This window comes from Pezoporus occidentalis, unplaced genomic scaffold (assembly GCF_034315485.1).
Source record: "Pezoporus occidentalis ecotype Australia unplaced genomic scaffold, CSIRO_AGI_Poc_V1 ctg207, whole genome shotgun sequence".
Taxonomy (NCBI): Eukaryota; Metazoa; Chordata; class Aves; order Psittaciformes; family Psittacidae; genus Pezoporus; species Pezoporus occidentalis.
In genome coordinates this window covers 374724-397861 of record NW_026913932.1, presented here as the reverse complement: position 1 = coordinate 397861, position 23138 = coordinate 374724, and the positions used below count along the sequence as shown (strand labels likewise).

The window sequence follows — 23138 nt, the reverse complement described above, 5'->3', positions numbered from 1 at the left end:
CAAATCTATTCTCTTGCCTGCAAAGTCAGGGGCTCTCCAGCATTCAGTAAAGCGCCTGATGCTGGGCATTATTGCAGGGAGGGGCAGGAGAAGGGGCCACTAGATCAGCCTCAGTACCACAAATCTTGTTCCTACCACTGACAAGAAAACTCCCTCCTTGGTACCACAGAGCAGATGAGAAGCATTTAGGCTGCTTATTAACACTAGGCTGCATCGAGTTCATTTGTTGCAGTATTCAAAATTCATTAACTTGATTTTGTTTCATGCTTGGACAGCTTGAGAATAATGAGGTCTGGGGTCATGACCAAAATGGTAAAATATTAAGACAAATTTGCTTTCAGCCTTCTCTGTATTGTATTTATTAAAACAGACAAGGAGAAAATAGAGGGGATGTGGGTATATTAAAAAGAAAAACACTTCCCTTAAAAAAAAAAATCACCCCCCCCAAAAAAAAAACAACAAAAAGCCAAATCATTGAAGAATTTACCTTCCAGAAAACCCAGAAATGTGCACAGGTTCAAATACAGTGTTTGCAAAGCCTTTAGTATTGCTTAACAGCTTAAAAAAAAAAAAAAGAGAAAAAAAGAAGGCACAGATACATCTATGCGTGACTTTTCTAGAAGGGGTGTTGCTACACTAGATCAGAGCAAAACAGCAGGTTCATGTGAGGACACAAAGATGACACATGCAATGCGCCCATGATTTGCCTCAGGGCACATGGTAGGTCTCAGAAGAGGGTTTTCTGATAGCAGCAGACACCCACACATAAAATGGTATCAATGAAGCTGTATAGGAATTGAGGGACACCATCTGCAAGAGGATCAGAGAAGCAATTGCCTTCAAAAAATGCCAAAAAAAATGTGCCTGGAATTCCCAGGAATTACCCCTCTTGCTTGCTTCTACCTAGAGAGAAATCCCAATGAAATAATGAAAATGCAACTGACTCTTCATCCATAAGGGAGTGCAAAAGAACCAGATGCATTTACAAGCTATTTGTCTTACACACAAAAGGAGGCCTGCTTACTTTGAAGGGCAGGTGTACTCCAAACTGTTTGCTCTACCAGTCTCACACGTATTTCTACAGTGACTATACAAAAACTATGTAAATAATGAAAGCATGACATTATGACAATCCTTTTTCTCCCTTGCTCTGCACATAAAAGTTGCAACTGAACACACACAGCAGAGTGAGGCTCTAGTCTGAAAGCTATGAATTCCTGTGGAAAGCAGTGTTATAGAGCTCATTTAAACAATATAAAATTTAAAAAAAAGAAAAAATTGATAAGAAACACACTGACACAGAAGCAGTGGTAGCTGGAGAGAGCTTTAAAGGAAGCCCTAGAGTAGGATCAAAAATATTTGCATCTACAGAAGACAGCCCTGAACCAGACCCAAGGTGAGCAGTAACTGAAACTGCTGATGTGCCTGAACATGGAACCTGAAGCTCAGCTCCCCATATGGGAATTTCAGAGCATGAAGAAACAGCATGGGGAACAGCCCTTGATGTCCCACGTAGGAGCTGGAGCACTCATGCCTGCCTCGGGGCAAAGCAGGGCTTGAAGAAGCAGGAAGGGGCAGAGGATCCTGCTTGCCATCCTGACTGCCTCCAGCCAGCATGAAGGAGATCATTCAACAGGATTGTGCCCTGGGGCTGGACTAATTCTGTGGAAAGCGTTGAGGTGGAGAAGGGCAGGGAAAGATTGCTGGATTGGGAGCACCAAGTCTTGAGCCCCAGTTTGGCATGCAGCTCTTGGCATTACAGCAACGAGAGCTCGGCAGCAGGTCTGGTAGGAAAATTGGACATGGTCCATGGCCTGTGCAATTGGTCAGCAAAACCACCCCACCGAGTGCTGCCTTCAAAGGCCTAGTGCCCCACTTTCCCCGCAAATGGGCTATTTCTTCTGGGTACTCCCATTCAGAAGTGTAAAGGCTGAGAGTTTAACACAGCAGTGAGGGAATACAGAATAAATGTGAGAAAAGCAACTGAAAATAAAAAACAAACCAAAACAAACCCCAAAACCAAACAAAAACCCAAAAACAAAGAAGAAGAAACCCCAGCACTGGGCAAGATATATGCACACATGATGGCTGGTGTCTTGATGATGGATGGAATCCCACGGCTGTCAAGTCAACAAGGTTGGTGCCCTCGGCTTCATGCCCTGGCCACCAGCTGCCCCTGGCTGAGTCCCCATGCTGCCTCCATCCCTGTGCTCCATGGTCACCTCACGGAGTGGCTTGCCACCAGGAAAGCCATCCCTCTCCCCCTGAAGGGGTGCAGCCACCTCCAGAATACCAGTGTAACACTCTTGGCCTCTGCAGCTGAAAGCTGAGGCTGTGGGAGGCGCACCACACAGCTCCCAGAGCATCACACACATGGAGATCCCACACAGCTGCTGCACCCCTCTGGTGGTCCACCAAGGCTCTACCGCTCTCCATCTCCTTCACCTGGCCTATGGGGATGCCAAATTTAACTTCCTGAAATTCAAGCACCAGACTCCTCACCGTGATGCCAGGCAGTCAGCTAGCGAGGAGACAGGGCCCAGTCCATTCATAGAATCATAGAATAGCACCTTCCCCTCTGCCTCTCCCCATCTGCTGATCCAAGAATGCCGATGTCACTGAATCTCATGCACAGTATCTCCAGTGGTTTTGGGCTGCTCTTCTCCCTTTACATCTGCAGACTGAAAGGAGCTATCGCCCTCTCACCTTCAAGCATTGCCAAAGAACTGTCTTCTCTGTGCCACTGTTTTACCTTTCTTGCTTTGTTCTTTCACAACTCACTGATTCATGGCTTTGGATCCAGGCAGGCAGTAACACACAACTGAAAAGCCACACACTATTAATTAAAGGCTTCAGATGCTTTCCCAGTTTGTTATGGGCAGCCAGTGAACAAGAAAATGAGGACAGAGCAGACTCAGGAACATCAAAGATCCTGAGTCTTTGATTTCATACCTGCACTTCTGAGTGGGCAGAAATTCAACCCTCATCCTTCTTAACAAATTTCTGTGCAGCTTGTCCATTCACCTTGTTAGCTCATATTGTTTAAACGTATTAAATCTTAACTGGTTATTCTTCCTTCCCTCTTCACCCAAGTTTAGTGAAGATTAACAAGTGTCAGTAGCTACTATTTTCAGTAACTACTTGCAACATAGCTTGTTATTTTTCAAACAGTTACTGAGTTTTGAATGAGGGAAAAACCACCCTCTCCACCTGGATATTGAGATTCAATGAAAATATTACTTTAAAGCAGCCTTTATGTGCTTCTGTTTTCAAAATATTACATTGGCTCCCTAATGCTTCTGCCAAGTGACTGCTATTCCACATCTAAGAACAAGTTTCCGTAACAGTGATGAGGAAATATTTACGCAGTTGCAGCTAGTCTTAGTGAAATGAAACCTACACCATAGTTTAACACACCTTAGAGACCTTAACAGGTACTTTCAAATTAAAGGGAGCTATGTAAACCAAGCTCACTTTAGTGGGAAAGGAGAAAGCCTTGTCGTAAATGGATTGTTTCCAGTTTAGAATTAAAGCAGAACACTTCATGATATTCAGGATGACTCCAGTTCAAGCAAAATGCATATCCCAGTGAACGGAACACAGAAGAGAGATCCTTCGGTAGGAAGAAGTCATTTATGTCATGATTGTTTTCTAGCAAACGTTTATAATATAAGTAACTCAAGTCAGAAAAAGCTTTCAGCTATATTTGGTCTGTCCTAGCTGTTATTTTATTCCAGTCTGACACTAATTATTTAAGGTATTCTAAGCACATGCAGTTTCAAAGGATACAAAATTTGTTCTGAGTTTCTTTTCCTTAAATGTTCACAATATTCACTGATCCAAACTACACTGCTGTCATTTACAGGTCTTTCAAATAACAAAACCTCTTTTTAAAATAATAAATCTCATCATGTTTTTATCCACACTGATCTTTCTAAGCCTCTTCACAAAAGTTAATCTCCAAAAATATGACAGTTCTATACATCAATGAATTTAAAAAAAAAAAAAGATGTTGCCACAGATGTATTATCAAGAACTTCCACTAGCATCCACTTAGTAGCTATAAACTACTTACCTACAGTTAGGACCTTTTAATGTTTCTGCAACTTCTGTTATTCCAGAGAATACCTGGTATGAGCTGCTGTCAAACTACTCAAGCAATTGCAGTTCAAAAGGAGAAATACTAATAGGTTTCCTGACTAAGAATCCCCATGCTGTATTATTAGAGGTGAAGCTGAAAAAAATGCTCATTAATTACTACAGCATAACCCCTCATTAACACCTGCTTTCAAAGGTTACTTTCTGAGGACTTTGCATTTGTGTACGGCTTCTTTTGGGGCAGGCATCCATGCTGGGGATTGAGACAATTCAGATAAAGAAGGTTTAACCTCCTTTAATATACAATCCGCATCCAATATGCTCTGTTTTAAATTCTCCAGTTCAGAAACACTTCTTTCCTCCCAACACACACACACACACCAGCTCACTGACCTGTCTTTCAACTGCATTGACTTCTGGCATTCCCATGGAGTAACTCTGCAAAACTTTCTCTTCTTTCTGCAAGTTACTGCTTGCTTTTATCGGAGATCCTGTCTTGGACTTTTCACCAATAATCAGTAGTTCAGGCACATCATGAGCTGCCTGCCGCTTCCGAATAGACACCAGGGTTATGTTTTTGTTGTTCAAAGTAGCTAAGCAGGACAGTTCCCTTTTCATTTTATTGTCCAGCTTTCTCTCCATTATCTTTCTGGACTTTAAATATTGCAGTGCCAAAGGAAAGCTTTACGAGAGTGGTTATTCAGTGTCTTATCAGCCCCGCTTCTTTCAGCTACATTTACAATGGCTTGAAGAGTTCTGCCAGTCTAATCGACGTGCTCATTAGGCATTCATCACGAAATCCCAGATGTAACCTGTGATCCGTGTGTACACTGCTTGCTGCACTCAGCCACCTGCTCTTCCTGCCAGTTTAAATGCTTCCCACCAATTGGCATCCCTCGTGCTTACCAAATTGCGTTCTGCACTGTTAATCTTTGCACACGGCATTGCAGCAAGCTCAGCCAAGGCTGCCTTTCACAAGCTAGTCAAACATGACCTGTGTGCACCAGTGCATAATTAACTCAGCCAGCCAGGCATCAGCTCCTTGCGGCCATGTGCATAATCACAGCTTCTACAAAGGGCAGTGCTATTCCATTTCCTATGAAATTACCAGGGATTACTTGGATAAAATGTGGCCCATTCTAACACTGAAAACATGCCTATGATTATATCATTAGACAAGGTTCCTAGACCAAAGTTCTTTCACTCATTTAGGGCACAAGAACATTCATTCTTTGTTTCAAGGGGATGGGGGGGTGGAAGAATGAGTACAATATTTGTACTTTTTGAAATGTGCCTCTTTACCACCAGCAAGCTTTATTAAAAACCAAACAACTTTAAACGAGCAATTAGTGCCAGAAAGGAAAGAAAAAAGAAGATATTCCCTTTGGCAAACTCAGTTCCCCTTAAATCCTCTGGGCAACTACAGGAACATCTAGTTCAGACAGCCATACACACGATGGGTACAGCTACCAGTAGTGCCTAGAGCCAAGCTTGAATATATTTCTCTACTATTGCCCACAGCAAATTCACAGCGCTGTGTTAACCTGGTGAACACATCTCTAGTTCCCTAAGCCCACAGTAGCACAGCCCACTCCTGAAGACACCCCTGAACAGGGGCACACAAAGAATCGATATAATACAGCTGATGTATCAGCAGTTCACACCATCCCTGGCTGTGCAGTGACCTCACTGCAAAGGCAAGCCCTAAAATGATTGGTTTGCATTTAATCAGAACCTCTTGGATTTGTCCCAGAATTTAGTCCTATGTGGAGGTTAGCATACAGGGTCAAATCTGAGGGAGTCAATGACAAACACTCCACCTGTCTGGCAGGACAAATTCAGATTCTTTTTACTTGCAAAAGCAGTACATCCCTCACAGCCATGCCACAAACACAGTAGCCCAGAAAGCCACCATGCAGGACATTGGCATCCTGCCTTGTTTTCCTACCATAACTTCCCCACAAGGATGAATCCTCAGCTCTGCTCACACCATCCAGTTCTTGACTTCACTTCAGAGTCAGGAACATCTTTGAAAAAATAAGGCTTTCTGCCAGTGAAGCAAACCTCAAAATACTGTTGTAGCACTATTTCACATCATTAGTATATATGATTGGTGATAGCACTACACTTTAAAAAAGGGTTATTTTGAAAGCATTTTGAGAAATGGCCTTTCTAAAGAGCATTGCTACAAAGTGTAAAATATCTGTTTGTTTTGTATATATCAATGAAACTCTCAGAAACACACGTGTCTTCAGCTGGAACACTCTTCTGTGAAAGAAGACTGTGTTAAAGATGAAATATCTTCATTAATTACTGGTTTTGAAATAAGCAATTGAAAATCATATAATTTGGCTCACATGAAAATATTTCACTACAGTGTCTTTGAATACTAAAGCTACAACTACATACTAAATACATATGTATATGTCAAGTTAAAAACTATTTTCTGTCTTTCTAAAACAAAATCTGATCCCAAACCAAAGTTATTCAGCTCTGCATCCTAATTCTTAATAATGGAAATTTCAAATTCTAGATTGTCTTAGGGAAAAAACTTCCAGTTTCTGGCCAGCTCTAAAATCTATGCCTGATCCATACATCTCTGACAGTATCCTTACTATTAAAAATATCTCAAACCCTACCTAGCATGTTTCTACAAGTAACTAGTATTCATTAAATTATTCTGTGATGAAACATACTGTAAAAACAAGTTAGCATTTTTTCTTCTTCATTTCAGGTTCACCAGCAAAGCTCAGCTTGGGCTGACAGAATAAAGAGATATTTAGTAAGTATCTTCTCTACAATCCCCTTCAAACATCATCTTTTTTTTTTTTTTTTCTTCCAGCTTCTGAATAACTCTGAGGTAAAAATCGATTTGCATCCAAAAGCAGCGGAGATAAGTTCCTATTTAGTGCCCCATAGTCCTTTGCCTTTGGCAGAGCCCGAAACACCAATTTGGAGGTAGACAAGAAACATACAAGGTTCTGCTTTGAATACGTTCAGTCTTACAAGATACTTACCCACATTAAAAGAATTATTTGGCTGGGAAAGAAGTTTGCTATAGCTCTTCAGATGAAAGGGGCACAAGATATATTTCAACCAGTCTAGCTGATCTGAAATACCTAGTTTAGTTGCAGGTTCAAGCACAGGTATATGGCAGTAGCAAATGAAACCTGTGCAGCTGACCAAATTACAAGCAGCCCTTGGAGAAGAGGTACCATTCACAAAGCAGAAACCACTGAGCATCTTTTATAAAACTGAACCATTTCTATTTAACCTTAGTACACCAGACTGAAAGCTCAGAGATCCTGAGCCATTCCAACAACTCCACAACTCTCTCATGGTTCAGGAGGCAGTTCAGGAAGGGACCTGATGTTGGCACCTCAAGGGTGGCAATGGCTGTCAGGGCAGTGAGGCAGCTGTTGGGATTTAACAGCTTGCAGTCACCTGGTGCTGAACTCTGACAGACTGCTACTGGTTTCCAAATTATTTTCCCCATTCTGGCTCAATTAATTGCCCCTTAGAGTTAACAGAGTTAATGTTAATTGTGTAACCTGCTAATTGGGGGAGAGCAGTTTAGTTAGGGCCTGTTGCCCTAAGTTAAGGCAATGTCGCCTGTCTTATCTAACAGTATCATTCTCTGGGTCAAGGTTAGATTTTGCACAGCTTAGTTTTGCCAGGAGGAATCACTCAGGTTGGGTAACATGAGATTTAGGTGGCAAATAGCAATTAATGTCCGCTGCTTTTGCAGCTCTCTGTTAGCATACGGCAGAGATGCTTGCATTTCCATGTGAGAAAATGAAGAACATCCCAAGAAAATTGAATCCATTTGACTTAAAGTGTCCAGAGATGGTAAAACACAAGGTTTCCTCTTTACATTACCAGCTAATATCAGAGAATATGATAAACACACAAGAACTTTGTGTTTTCAGGTAATTTTTTTTCCTGGGTGCATTCATTCCTGGCTTTATAAGATGTTCTGGCCTGCATTTAATCCCTCTGGCTCCTATTTTAAGATGCCCAGAGGAAGCATCTTAAAATAGCCTTAATAATACCTTGAAAGATGAGACACTTGGGTTCCAGGGAAAAACTGAGGCCTAAGATAAGAGGGTCATATTGCCTTAATCTGACAGACAAGAGGAACCGGTTCAGATAAGTGCACATCACATCAATGCAAAGAGCAATGTAGCAGCATCACTCTAGAAATCCAGTCTGCCCTTGAATGTTAACCGTTTTCCTACTCTCCTCCTCAGATATAATTTTAAACTACTGAAATACAATGAACCTTGAGACATACGAATAATGATAGGAGCATTTCCCCCCCAGCAATTTCACATTTGTCAGTATTTTGAGTTCTTTTTAATTTGTCTTCAGGATGCAGTCAGCTAAAAGTTCTGAATTTTTCTCCCCCATCAAAACAGAGTTAGATTAACTTTGGGTTTTATACACATAACGTGACTGCAGGAACTGGAGCTTCAAGAAACAGAAGGGGGGGGAGGATGGAAAGCAGTGTGTTGCAAAGCTCCTAGTAACATCACAAACAACAGTGCTGGTAACTCACAGTTTTCAAGAAGTTGTTAACAGCATTGCTTGGGCAGGAATCCCTTAAACACCCAGCCCTTGTGTGAACAACTATTTCTCCTTCATCAGAGTCCTCGTTAAGCCAGAGGAGAAGTAGCTAGTAAAGGTATGCACTTTTTCTTCAAGCAAATCTCTATCCTTGCTCAGCAGTCAGTTTTTAGTCTTGCTAAGCAACACAAGCCTCACATTTTCCCTATCAAGTCAATCAGCTGCAGCTGAAAAGTTCAGTGGAAGATTGGTAAGATTCATGGTACATAACTACCAGCCTGAACTCTCCTAATTAACTGACATACTTCTTACAGTACATAAAATAAAATAAATTTGTAGCATCAAAGAGGCAACAAAACTGCCTCTTTACCTACATTTTCCCTAGTTTTGAGCCATGAAATCAGGAAGATAACTCTTTGGCTACAGTCGTAAGCAAACAGGCAGCTGTCAGATACACAAGAGTTTCTACATCATGACTGGTATATATATATTTTTTTTAAGAGATTAAAAAGCATGAATAAGAATATTATTTCTTACACTATAAGAAAAAAAGGAAACTGTGCAGAACTGAAATACAAGGAATCAAATTCCTACCTGCCACAAACAATATTGCTTCAAATCAAACAGTTCAGACTTTGGCTTCAGTTTTTCAGGAAGCAGCCTCAATCTTCTCTAAATATTTAAAAAAGCTTTGTTTGCTCTACACCAGCACAACCCAGCGGGATAGCACTTTTGTAACAGGGTCCCCAAATGCATACTAATTCTTTTTCATTCCACAGCTTCTAATATGATTTCAAATTGTGTGGACTTGGTACTTTGCTTTCAGTAGTGTGGATTTCGTTATGACCCTTTTTCTTATCTGTCTATTTATACTGCAGGAATTTGTTGTCAAGAGCCTGTAAACTACCAGGCTCATCATATTACTACAGGAAGAGGCACACCTTTTGGGTCAGGGTTTAAGTGCAAAGAACAATTGCAGTCTGCATGATTAATTTGAGTCCAGGTCTCAGTAACATTCATTGACCTAGCAGGGGCAGAGGAATGGCAGAACTCATCAAGCAGTGCCAAAATGAAACCAGTATTTTCAATTTTGTGTTTCCAAAGCAGGTTTCTGCTATTGTCTATGATTTGCTCTTGCTCAGAGCTGGGTTTTGGCTTGTAAGTTTGAGAAAAAAGCTTTTTTGAATTCCATACAGAGAAAAAGGACCCACATTTTATCCATCTTGACTGCCATATTTCAAATATAACTTGAGAATGAGTAATATTACGGAAGTAATTTTTTTTAAAGATGAATTTTAGAAGGCAAAAATACCTATTACATGTGAATTATATCAGTTGTTGTTAAAGATCATAGCTTTTGTCACCTACATTTGTTACCCACATTTAGAAATAAGACTCAAATTCTCAGTTCCAGTTTTATTTTGCAAATTTCTCAGTATTTGTTGTGACATTTTAAAAACACCTTTTACACTTGTTTTGAATAAATACAGTGGGAAGTCTCTGAACTGTGATTTAAGAAAACGGGAAGACTGATATTTTTTTCCCTCAAGTAAGCAGCCATTTAGTATGCAGAATGCAAACAAACAGCAGACTCTAAGATGCCCTGCCAAATCTACAGATCAGGAATGTAAGCCTATGTCTTAAGTGACCTCCACATGTTAGAGATAACCTCTAAACTGTCCTCCACTCTGGAGTCCACACCATTTAGATATACTGTTAGTTCCTTGCCAGCACGTGTTTCAAATCATTCTTGTAGTCATATTTGACAGCCAGAGATTTAATTTTGATGAGTCACTTGACACTATGTAAATACCATAAAGCACATCATATTTATAAGCATGCCAAAAAAGAAAAATCATCCACAAAAAATTAAAAAACGTAACTCCTATTTAATCAAGTATTTCTGGTTCTATGGCCAGTGATTAATCCCAAGCTAAACTGCTCGGCCTCTGAATAAAAGGTTGTGTAATCCCATTTAATTTATACACACCACAATCGCCTTCATTTCAAGAAAAAAAGACAAAACAGTAACTGGTGTTTGCATTAGAGATGCCATGTCTAAAATACAAACATAGTGCCTTTGTTAGGACAGGCTAGCTATGTAAAGGCAAGCCCAAATTCAATTCTTTTCAACTGAAGCACACAGGGCAAGGGCTTTGCTGCTCCCAGTTGGCAGAGATCCAAACTGTAACATATGTGAGCTGCCGTTTAGCTAACTGATATTTGTACAAAAATGCCGTTAGTTACTTGCTTTTCATTACTAGGATCTATTACAGTACTGCCCTGCCCAGGTCTAATATCTCTCATGAACTTACATTCAACCCTCAATCAAGATGCACAGTCAGAGAGGTGCCAGTTTCTATCAGCAGACAAAACAGATTTCCAAGTGACCATGAAAATACACCAAGTTTGCCTGGATAGAGCTGTACTGATTCACTACAGAGGCTTACAGAAACTAAGCAGAGAGATTAAAAATAGAGATTAAAACATATTTGCAGTTTGTTTGTTGGTGTTTGGGTTTTTTTCTGCTGGAATACCCTGGAGACATTCAAAACCCCCCTGGACATGTTCCTGCGTAACCTCCTCTAGGTGGCCCTGCCTTGGCAGGGGGATTGGACTAGATGATCTCCAGAGATCCCTCCCAACCCTAATGATTCTGTGACTCTGTGATAACAATTCCCTGTTACTTCAAATAACACCTGCAGCCTGCAACAAGTACTGGGGAAGAATTCAGGTGGAAATGTCTGAATTAAAGTGACAGACAGAGAAGAAAGTATCAACACAGGAAAATCTGCCACTAATTTTACACAATCTCTTCCATATGAACAGGGAAAAGGCAATACAGAGTAAAACTCTTTCTGTTTACAAGCATTTTTATCTGAAATATTTAACATCTGAATTGAAACACACAGCTAAAACCCTGCTTTCAAATGCAGATGGGTTTTCTTGGGTTGTTTTCTGTGGCATGCATACTAGCTCATCAAACATAAACTCACTGTAAAAATAGTGTTTTCTTATTGCATGAGCATACAGGAGAAACTGGAGACATTTAATACCTAGAGCTCATGGGAACCTGCAGTTCTGAGAAAAAGCAAACACAAAAAAGCTTTCCAACAGTGCAATGGGGTTTTTTTTCAGCTGCTGGAAATTCTGCTATTTCCAGAGTTCACCCCAGTTTGCTCTCCAGACAAAGAGTTTCTTCCAAGGACATGTTTAGTCAAAGCTGATGCATTCTGCAGTTCAGTATAAAAGAAGATAATCATCCTGAGAGTTGCTGAGCAACCTCCTGAGATTTCAGGATTCAGGCTCAGTTCATTTATCATTCCCCCCTGGTACTTCTGCTTGTTGACAAAAAGAGGCAGCGCAACAGGGAACTACTTTTAAGCAGCCCTAGTTCACCCCCCAGAGGAGAACCTTTGATTGAATCTACCCCAGGGGAAAATCACCAACCCTTCAAGCTTTCTTCATCCCCTGAATAGAAATAAGTCAGAGGAGGTGATGAGGCACAGTGTCTGTATCTCTCACGTCTAGACTAGCCAAACCATCTCCTCAATAATCATAACTCCCTTCTGTTCTGCTTCACAGCCAGTTTCTGGCTCCTTTCTCTTTCCTGATCAGTGCCAAGATGTGAGCACAGAATGCCCAACCATGCCTCGTCCTGGACTCATGTGAAACAATTTGGATTTTCATTCAAATAGCATCTCCCTCATTGCCTTAAACATGCAAAGAGTAGCACACAGAAACACATGGTCAAAAACGCATCTTGAACAAGTTAGTACAAGGTGTTTCTTTTTCAGTATGTGAACCCTTTGAAGTCTGACGATGAAGGTACCTAACTCAATAAAAATTTCACACTGTGAAGTTTTGCAGCTTCCTGAACAGTTTCATAGTTGATTTAAACATATGTTAAGGAATTCCTGTGAAAGAGATAGCCTTTCATGACCCCCTTCATGTTCTACTTAGGTGCAGATGGTAACAAAGACATTAGTATCTGCATAAGGGAGAAAGAAAAGCAGGAAGAGTCTGGGTCTGTTATTACAGACTCTCAAAAATAGCCCTCAGCCCCTCAAGAATCCCTGACTTTCAGCTGAAAAAGCTGGGATTTAAGGTGAGTCTATGTGTTATTTTGCAAGCTCAGCAATGTTATCAGTAGGGCTACACTATTTGCTGTCTCATTTTTGCCTCTGCTCCATGTCCTTCAGCCACCCTAAACAATGGCAGACATTCTGACTTTTCTTGCTGATGCCCATTTAGGAGAACTGAGAGAAGAGTCAATGGGAGGTTAAAACACTGGAATGATCTATAGGATTAAACTCCAACAGTGGAACTGATTTTCCTACATGGTCCTTGCCCGACTGGACAGTTTGTGTGAAAATAATCTGTTAATCAAAAGGTAGTGGTTCAACTAACTTATATTGCCTGGTGATACAAATAAACGTAATTTATAGGAGCTCTTGCAAAAATACTGTGTAGATCCAAGCTGCTTAATTATTTATTGCTTCTGCCAAACAAACAAAAAAAGGGCAGCTTTTGCTCACAGATACATGGCGTGAGCACCCATCACTAGAATATCTAGCTCAAAAGTAAAACTGACTGCTAAATTTTACTAGAATTGTTTATTGCAATTCAATATTACAACATATCAGTGCAAAAAGCCCATAGTGTTTTGTCCTAGAAATATTAGGGCCACAATCTATTTCAAATACTTGGTTTTTGCCTCACAAATATTAAGCACAGAACCAGTGCAACTTTATTTCTGTCTCCTATTACTACACAGTAATATTTAACAGCCTATCATAAGATGTGCAAAAAGGAAAAACTTACTGTGTATGTGAATGATCTAAGATTCCTTCTGCTAAAAACAGTCCCAGGCATTTTGGTAGATAAAGACAGCAGCCCTGAATGAGAGACTGCTACACAATGCATGTTTCTGAAAGAAAGTAACCAACTCTACAAGAAAGTATGAAAGACCACATGACTGTCATATGAATATCCTTACACAATATTAATCCAGTTTCTTTGTGTTATTACTTGCCAGTGGGCTTATTTTACCAAGTTGCTCATACGTGGAGTACACAGCAAGAATGAAAGTCACAAACATATACTTTAAAACTGTCTCAAATGCTTTACAGGCTTGCGGAGAACTTACTGTGAGTGGATTCTGCTATTTGTTCTGAATACTCCTCACTTCAGAAGTCCTGTTTGATTTTCCTTCAGAGTAAGGACCTTAAGAAGAAAGCAATTAAAGCAGGACAAAAATGCTTAAAGAGGCAGCAAGTGATTAAAAACTTGGTAGATCTCTGGGAAGGTGAAAACAAAGCCAACTTCATAACACGACTAGTTTAATTTCATTGGCATGTCAGCCACATGGCATTTCTACAGACAAGGCTTTTCATAGCATTCTCACTGCTGGAGTGGGAACACCAGAGACAGCTCAGCCCTGCTCTTGCTGAAGTTCTTGCTGATACCCTAGATGCAGATATCGTCTGATACATATGCATTCAGGTGGAGAAGCTGTTAAGTGGTTACAAGTCAAATGTGCTGGACATTCGCACATTAAAGGCATCCCTTGCAGCCCGTAAGGCTGTCAGCAACACTGTTTTCATACTGCTCACCTCAGACACTGAATACCCTGTCATTAAAGAAGAGTTAACAAAAGAACTATGAGTGTATGAATATGTCTGTGTTTTAATTACCACTAGAGGGACTAACTAAAAATAAAACAACTAAGATGATCAAGGTACTGGAGCATCTCTCCTACGGGGAAAGGCTGAGAGAGTTGGGACAGTTCAGCCGGGAGAAGGTTCAGGGAGGATCTCATCCTGAAGCGAGTGTGCAAAGAACATGGAGCTGAGCTATACCAGTGGTGCTCAGTGGCAGGACCAGAGGCAACTGGCACAAACTGAAACACAGAAGGTTCCCTCTGAACATCAGGAAATGCTTTTTCACTGTGGGAGTGACTAAGTACTGGCACAGGTTGTCCAAGGGGGTTGTGGAGTCTCCATCCTTGGAGGTGTTCAAAGCAGTCTGGATATGGTCCTGGGCAGCCAGTTTTAGATAACCCAGCTTGGGCAGGGAGGTTATAAAAGATGCCCTCCAGAGGTCCCTGCCAACCCTTCTGTGATTCTGTGAATGGTAGATTATTAGAAACAAGAAAACTAGTTGATACTCCCACCATCATGCAGCTTTCTCCCTACAAGCAGCAAGTGAAACTCAAAAAAAAGGTCAGTAGGTGTCTTCCTTACTAATTACACTTCTTACTTCCTGGAACTCTTCACCATTACTTAATTCTCACCTTAATTAAGCCGTGGCTAGCCTGCTGACAGGTTAGCTTCATGAGCTAAGGAAGATCCTGCAGCTTCATAAATACACTTCATCTAACATTCATACTTTCCAAGGGAGTAGCCATAAGCACCTTTTCAAGTCAGTGGGCAGGCACACAAATTTCATTGTCTAAAATAGACCAGATTTCTTGTTCCCTAGAAGAACTGTGCATCCTCTCTGAACCCAGGCAATTATCTTCAAATATTGACATTATGAGAGAGGTGATTTTGAGTTGAGAGATGTGAATTCATCAAAGATCGCTTCTGCAAACATCCCACATGCTTCTCAGGCAACTGCTCTGTTGGGGAACAGAAAAAAGATTAGGGGAGAGAAACCAATGCGAGTGGCACTCTGTTTATGAGAGCTGTTGGTTCAGAAACAAAATGCTATGTCATACTTGCTGAACCTCCAAACAGAACACTTCCAATTTACCTACTTACTGAAAGGCAGAGATGCCCTGGTAAAAACTACAGACAGTGGTATTTAGGACAGTTTAAATAAAAACACCAGTAAAATAACCAATAAAACTCTAACTTTGAAGGCCTGACACATTTCCAGTTTGATTCCCATAGAGTGAATCCTCATAAACGGCAAACTCGATCTGGGCAGGTCAGAATCAAATAGCCATTACTTAAGTTGAACTCTCCTGGACTTCACTCCTCTGCTTCAGGCTATAGCAATGGCCAAACAATGATTCAGCAGTTTCCAACCAGCACTGTTCTGACAAAGATGACACAAGCTGACCTTCATAACCATCCCCTAGGAGCTTCAAGACCTCAAAATGCTTGGGTGGCTATGACATGAAAGAGATCACAATGACCTCAAAGAGTCTGAAAGATGACGGGTTCTGGAAAGCTCCTGTTCAAAGAAACAGGGCATGAAATGCCCTCAAATTTTGGGCAAGTTAAATTTTGCAGAGACTGGAGACTGAGTTATATGGATCAAATTTGTCACATAGAGCATTTCAGTGTTTTAAAATGGAGAACGTGGTGGAGGAAAAAAGCATCTAGCAATATGACAGGAGATCAGAAATGTTTCGGCCAGCTCTGCCTAAACGCGTCCTCACATACAGTCTGGTAGTTTCATTAAACATGTCCCAGAGCAGAATGAGCTGCTTACATTGCTCCATGGGAAGCTATTTTAGAATTACAAAGCCTTGCTGCTTACTGACACATCATTAGTACCATTTTTTAAACCAGCACTGTTCAGTCTTATCTCTAAACTAATCCTTCGATTCGTGCCTATATTCCCAATTAAGACAAAACAGGAGACAAGGTGTATTAGACAGAGACAGCCTGGACATCCTCCAGTGCAAACTGTCCCCAGTGAGTGTGTTCGTGGGGATCCTTTCAGGGCCAGCAGCAAGGGCAGGGTTATTTTGGACATCCTGTCCTGGGCACCACAGCGTTGAAGTGCGCACATCGGCAGAGAGCAGACAGGAACCTCTCTATAAAGAGGGATTCGGTTACAAGCAGGAGACCGAGGCAGGGCTGCAAGACAGGACATCGAATACCATCCTCTTACGGCCGGTATTTAAAGACAAATTCTGCATGTGGTGAGTGCCGCGCTGGCTCCCCACCTACCGCACCGTGTACCCCCTGCGGCAGGGCTGCCCTGCCCTTGCCGGGCCCCGAGCCCTGCCTGGGGCTCGGGGGAAGGCGATGGCCCCTGAGAACAAGAAGAGGACGAGGAGGAGCAGCAGCAAGAAGAGACGATGGCCAGAGCCGGGTTGCGACAGGGAGAGAGAGACGGAGGCAGCCATGAGGGGTGAAGGAAGATCGTGAGGGGAGATGGTGCGGGGATATGAGGAGTAGCCATGATAGGTGAGGGGCGGCCATAAGGCGTGAGGGGTGGCCATGAGGGGAGATCAGTTTGCCCGCAGTGACATGGTTTAGCGGTGGACTTGACCCTAAACGTGTTTTCCGACCTGGTTGATTCTATGCCGACGGCTCCACTCACGCCAGCCAGGGGGCGCTGATAGCCCGCGTCAGACACGGCCACCCCCCCACCCGCCTGGACCGTCCCGCCCCTAGCCCCGCCCTTTCCCCTCCCCTCCGTCTCTCCCCCGAGGGAACCAATGAGAGGGCGCCAGTGCCTGGCTGGTCCCGCCTCCGCCCGGCGGGTACCGCCCCTTCCGGCGTGGCGGCGGCGTGCAAGATGGTGGCGGGTGGTCTGTGCCTGTGCGGGCTGATCAGGTATCGGGGCGGGCGGGTGGCCGCGTACGGCGGTGCGGCGCGGCGCGGTGCGGCTTGTCCTGCCAGTGGAGAGGGAGGGCAGAAGGACACCCCGCTCCTCCGCGGCCCCTACCGGGCCGCAGCCGCGCTCCCCCAGCCCCCCGAGCCTGCCCCATGCCCTCGTCAGGAGGGCAGGGCGAAGTGAGACGGGTCCCTGCAGCCGGGCTCGGACGGGTTAATGTGCTTTTCCGCTGCTTCATGCTGAGAATGAGAGCGTTGTCTTACGTGTCAGGCGTGACGCGCCGCCCGCCGTGGGCAACTCCTTCAGGGTCGAGTAAATTACGTTTGTTATAACGCGTAGCACTGCGTCCGGAACCAGGTGCTGTGGTGCGCTGATAAACGGAGACTCCTGTGAGAAACGTCCCGTTCCTGGATTAGGAGAGCTGTGCAGGGAGGTGGTGGTGAGCAAAGGGAGAACCCCTGTCAGTGCCTCAGATAACCTAAAACACGGGTCTCTACAGACAGAAACTGCTCAGAGCTTTTTTTGACAGTTGACATACCTCTTCAAATCCCAGGGGAATGGAAAATGCAGGTTCTGGACCTCATAGCAGCCCTCCTGTATCTGAGGGCGGCCTATAGGAATGCTGGGGAGGGACTTTTCATCAGGGACTGTAGTGACAGGACAAGGGGTAATGGGTTAAAACTTAAACAGGGGAAGTTCAGATTGGATATAGGAAGAAATTCTTTCCTGTTAGGGTGGTGAGGCACTGGAATGGGTTGCCCAGGGAAGTTCTGAATGCTCCATCCCTGGTGGTGTTCAAGGCCAGGTTGGACAGAGCCTTGGGTGACATGGTTTAGTATGAGGCATCCCTGCCCGTGGCAGGGGAGTTGGAACTGGATGATCTTAAGGTCCTTTGCAGTCCAAACCACTCTTATGATTCTATGCACTGTAGGCTGGCCTGGGTAACTGCACCAAGGCAACTCACACAGACGCAGGCCAAGCAGGAGCTTGGACTGAAAAAAAACTCTTATAAATCTATTTAAAAATCACTTTGCTAATTGTGTTGTGCCAGATTGCTAAGGGCAACCTTTACAGTGTCTATAGCACATGGAGATAGATGCAGGTATATGACATGAACAAATAGTAAAAACCTTGTTAGTTAACTGTAGGAAAAAAAATAAAAATCTGTGGCTAAGCAATGTAGAATATTTTTTTCCATAATTGCTGAAATGATGCACAAATAATTGATTTCTGAGATTAGAACTGAAGAACTTGCTGAACTCCCTGTAGCTCTACCTGTCAGCCTCTGTTTCTCAGTTTCATACACAGTATTTCTTTAAAGCAATTTTTTGGTTTAAAATTTCCGGCTTGTTTCAGATTGCTGTGCTCATTGTTAATCCCTGCATTATTTCTAAGTGGAATTGTGTGTGTCTGCATGGTGGTTCTACTGTGGGGAATACGGTTCTGGATACAGCAAAGGAAGAAACAGCTGACCTCAGCAGGAAGAGATGGGAAGCGGCCATTGCTGGTTGCCTTTTTTCACCCCTATTGCAATGCAGGTGGCGGAGGGGAGAGAGTCCTGTGGTGTGCCATAAGGACACTCCAGAAAAAGTAAGCATATATGTTTATCAGGTACCATATTATTCTGACATACTGATGGTATTATTTTTGCACATTCTGGCATTTTACTTATTGAAATAGGTATCATTAATCTACCTGTCCTACATTTTTTTTTAAATCTAAGTTTCACCCAGTTGCACCACTTCATCCTTTTACCCAGATCTTTCCTGCTGGGGCATCTCTCACTTCTTTCTCTCCTTGGGAGAACCACTCCTCCATCATCCGTTTTCCACTACTGGTGTGGAACATTGTATAGGCATACTTCATCAGAGTATAACTGATAATCCTTATACTTGCTTCTTGGTGCAGGAGGCAAAATGTTTTAATATGTGAGTTGAATGTAACATCGGCACACACATTGGCTTGCAGAGTCTCATGCGTTTTAATCATGCACTAGACAGACATCTCCTAGTGTGAGGCAGTGCATTCTTAAGTCTGTAGGATAATGCTGAACTCCTTTTATGTTTTTACTAAAAATAATAACTGTTCCCCAAGTCCTCAGCCATATATTTTTCTGCAGATTAGAAAAATCCTGTGGAAATACAAGGAAAAGTATAATTTAGTTAAAATCATTTCAGAGCTAGGCCAGTCTTTTGTTCTCACGTACTTCTTGAATAATTTTGAAAGAACAATATTTTAGTTTCATGTTAAAAAATGTGAAGAGTGTACAAAATTCTTTTCCTTTACTGTTGCAGGTACAGAAATGTGACGTGTGTGGTTTACACTGGTGATAGCGGTGTCACTGGAGAAGAAATAGTAGAAGGTGCTTTCAGAAGATTCAGTATTAAATTGACTCACCCTGTGAAGTTTGTGTTTCTAGAAAAACGCTACCTTGTGGAAGCTTCTCTTTACCCTCACTTCACTTTGCTGGGACAAAGTTTAGGATCAGTGTTTCTCGGCTGGGAAGCTTTGCTAAAGTGTGTTCCTGATATTTATATTGACTCAATGGGTTATGCCTTCACCCTTCCCCTCTTTAAATACTTAGGAGGTTGCCACACTGGATGCTACGTCCATTACCCCACTATCAGCACTGATATGCTCTCTGTCGTTAGGAATCAGGATACCAGATTTAACAACGCGGCTTTCATTACAAACAGCCCTCTTTTCAGCAGATTTAAACTTGTCTACTACTACTTCTTTGCTTTCCTGTATGGATTGGTTGGGTCCTGCAGTGATGTGATAATGGTTAATTCTTCTTGGACACTAAATCATATCCTTTCCCTCTGGAAAGCTGGGGCTTGCACTAGCATTGTGTATCCACCATGCGATGTTCAGACCTTCCTGGATATTCCACTGGCAGCGGAAAAGAGCACCTGTGAATATTCCATTGTTTCCATCGGCCAGTTCAGGCCTGAAAAAGATCATCCTTTGCAAATCAGAGCCTTCGCTAAATTGCTGAAAGAGAAGAGACTGGGACAGCAGCCATCCTTGAAACTTGTCTTAATTGGAGGGTGTCGTAACCAGCAAGATGAAGAGCGTGTAGATAACCTTAAAGGTCTTTGTGAAGAGCTGGGAGTTAGTAACAATGTGACATTCAGAATAAACATTCCCTTTGAGGAGCTAAAGAGACATCTGGCAGAGGCCACCATTGGCCTGCATACAATGTGGAATGAGCACTTTGGGATCGGTCAGTATCTTTCATCAATGTTCAGCCATTTATCCCAGCTGGGGACACAGTTGGGGAGGACTTCAGTTCATGATTAAGGCTTCTCAGTGTAGGTGTCTAAGTGTAGAGGCCTGTGTACCAAGCAGGTGTTCAGCTCCTGGGCTTGTCAGAGGCAGCCTAGCTGAAGTAAAGAATACAGGACGAATTCAGATGAGTAACCACTAGGTGCTACTGTAGCACAAGCTGAAGCCTGTAAATGTAGTAGATTCTTACTTATGGGCAAGCTCTAGGAGCCTGATCATGGAGTGAATCCCATCTGTGCTGCCCAAGATGTCCTGCCTCACCTGCAGCTATCAGTCTGCGAAGTCACAGGTCACCCTCTGGTCCTGTGTTAGGTTTGTCAGACTTCTGTACCCAGCAGAGCCTCAAAAGGCAGTGGGTGCTTCTGTTCTACCACCTTAGATTGTGCCCTGTTAGCTCCACTGTCTTCAGGGAGAGCTTAGACACAGTTCACATGCAGACATACATCCATGTGTGGAGATTTTGATTGTGTTTCACCTGCCTCAACTGCCATATGAAATGCCTAATTTATGTCATGGAGCTCTAGCTGCTGTTTCAGAGCTGTGAGTCTCCCATATATCCTGTCTTTTATTTGTAAGCCCCATATAGATGCCACCATTTAGCCTTGGTTATCTCATTGCACTAGGCACCTGTGCTAAGGTAGATAAATAAAGTCCTTAAATCAGTCACTGTAGCATGAAGCAGAACACCAAAGAGGAGCTGGCACATCGTTTACAGTATGCTGTCTTACAGCACAAAGGTATTGGGCTCAGTTTTTTGGGATTAGTTGAGTCCTGACCTTGAAAGGGAATGCAGGATTGCCCGTCTGCCATAAATCTACAAGAGGGGAAGTTAGCAAACTAGCAGCTGGATACTATACTTGCCTATAGTATGACTAAACTGCAGTTAATGTCACCAGACTTTATGAGTGCAAGTATCAGGAATAGCAGTTTATAGCAACTTGGTATAAAAAAATGCATTCTGAAGTGTCTCTTAGCAGCACCTCCAAAAAAATGGAAATAATGGTTTCTCATATTTCCCCCCAAAAACCATTTTAAGTAAATTTAAGAGTGTTAGAATCACACTGTGATTTTGCATTCCAGCATGATTTCACCTTCACTTCCAGTGGCTTTTTTCCTGTAAAAAACATGTTCTAAAACTTTGGGGCATTATTTATAGTTGGCGATTTTTCAGCTAGGGGAGACTTCTTAAAAATCAAACCAGACCTGGGAAGAACCAGCAACTAAAGTGATTTCTGAGGTCTGTTCTGGAACCATGGAGGAGAATTGAAGTTGACATGTACATTACACACTATTCCAATCCCACTGCATTTGGCTGAGGAAAACTTGCTGTCAGATTTCCATTTCATTAACACTTCTTCCATCAGAAATAGAGATTTTTACAAATGTAACGTCTTTTACGAGTTTGTTGTGCTGAGTTGTCAAAAGCTATAAAGTTTTGTTAATCTGCAAAATACTGAACTTCCAAGTGTCATCCGATTGAGATGCGCAGTCAGCTTTTCTCTCAGTATCTCTCTAAGTGCTAAAGTTCTTTAGTGTGAATGAGATGATGAATACAGTTATGATCAGCTCTGATTTTTAATTGTTTTTTTGCAGCTGCCACCATGCCATGAAGTTAAAACAACAATCACCAATTAAAGCCACTGCCACCAGTGTTGCAGCATTCTGTCACAGCAGGACAGAACTATGCAGGGTTCAGCCACAGAGCTGCCTTCCATGTTTATCTTTACATTTGTTTCAATATCTAGCTTTTTTTCTTCCCCCCACTGTTTATACTGGTGATAAAATCTCTCTTGGGTGAGATGTTACAAGAACCACAACTTGACCAGTTATATCCGATTTCTAATTTTAGTTTTGTGTGCTTAAGAGAAACATGTTTCAGTCCTTAGGACTGAAAAACTTCAGTATGTGTTTGTTAGTTTTTTGTTATGAGACCACTGACTCTGTGTTTTTCAAATTGCTCTAGAACAGCACCCTACAGTAACTTACAATTCTGGGTGAATTTTATTGTGGTTTTATTGTGGTTTCCAGTGCCTTACAGAAAGGCAGAGTCCATGATATGCACATTCGTATCAGCATGTTCTGTGTCTTTTACAGGAGTTGTTGAATGTATGGCAGCTGGCACAGTTATCCTGGCTCACAACTCTGGAGGCCCCAAGTTAGATATTGTGGTACCCTTCGAAGGACACATAACAGGCTTCCTAGCAGAAAATGAGGACAGTTATGCTGAAAGGATGGCTCATATCCTCTCTTTGTCTCCTGAAAAAAGGTTAGAGATCAGAGAAAACGCCCGTCGCTCTGTGCACAGGTTTTCTGATCAGCATTTTGAAGAAACATTCCTGTTATCCGTGGAGCCACTATTTAAATAAATGTCTATGAATAAAACTGTGAGTAAAATTAACTTTTTATATTTGACTAGGCGTTACCTGTAAATATGTCTATGACCCCTTTGTCCCATTCAATAAAGAGACTTAGTTTTCTTTCTGTCAGAGTATCTGCTTTATGTAATAGAGATTTTTTTTTTCACTGGGAAGGAAATGCTCCTGGAAATTCTCTGTTGACTACATGACAGTATGGTGCACTGCAAAACCCGTTAAATTTCCTTGTAGTAAGACTACATCTCTTAAGTTCTCTTATTTACCGAATACTTGCAGTCTCCACTCATTTCA

The 23138-nt window shown here is 42.3% G+C and overlaps 2 protein-coding genes across 8 annotated transcripts in view; one reads left to right on the top strand and one right to left on the bottom strand.

Moving 5' to 3' along the window:
• Positions 1-5001, bottom strand: part of ATP7B (ATPase copper transporting beta) — a 29046-nt gene extending 24045 nt beyond the window's left edge. For 2 of the 7 annotated variants that reach the window (XR_009964839.1, XM_062618934.1), the window contains exon 1: positions 4492-4997. Coding sequence is in view for 2 of the 7 variants with exons in the window: in XM_062618934.1 (XP_062474918.1) it covers positions 4492-4740 (249 nt within the window). In the remaining 5 variants the exon portion in view is untranslated. Of the gene's footprint in view, positions 1-4075; positions 4458-4491 lie in introns of those variants that run through there. The other 5 variants (XR_009964841.1, XR_009964842.1, XR_009964840.1 and 2 more) reach the window with 5 other exon arrangements.
• Positions 5002-17063: 12062 nt separating this feature from the next.
• Positions 17064-22953, top strand: ALG11 (ALG11 alpha-1,2-mannosyltransferase). The gene is made up of 4 exons (XM_062618931.1): positions 17064-17183; positions 18541-18774; positions 19479-20410; positions 22567-22953. Exons 1-4 carry the CDS (start codon positions 17146-17148, stop codon positions 22836-22838), a joined length of 1476 nt encoding a protein of 491 aa, XP_062474915.1. The 5' UTR covers positions 17064-17145; the 3' UTR covers positions 22839-22953.
• The last annotated feature ends 185 nt before the right edge of the window (positions 22954-23138 follow it).

Excerpts from the sequence above, each read along its gene's own strand:
- ALG11 (XM_062618931.1), top strand. The coding sequence starts at position 17,146 with ATGGTGGCGGGTGGTCTGTGCCTGTGCGGGCTGATCAG. Across the intron at positions 17,184-18,540 it reads TGCCTGTGCGGGCTGATCAG|ATTGCTGTGCTCATTGTTAA; the intron begins GTATCGGGGCGG and ends GGCTTGTTTCAG. Across the intron at positions 20,411-22,566 it reads GAATGAGCACTTTGGGATCG|GAGTTGTTGAATGTATGGCA; the intron begins GTCAGTATCTTT and ends TGTCTTTTACAG.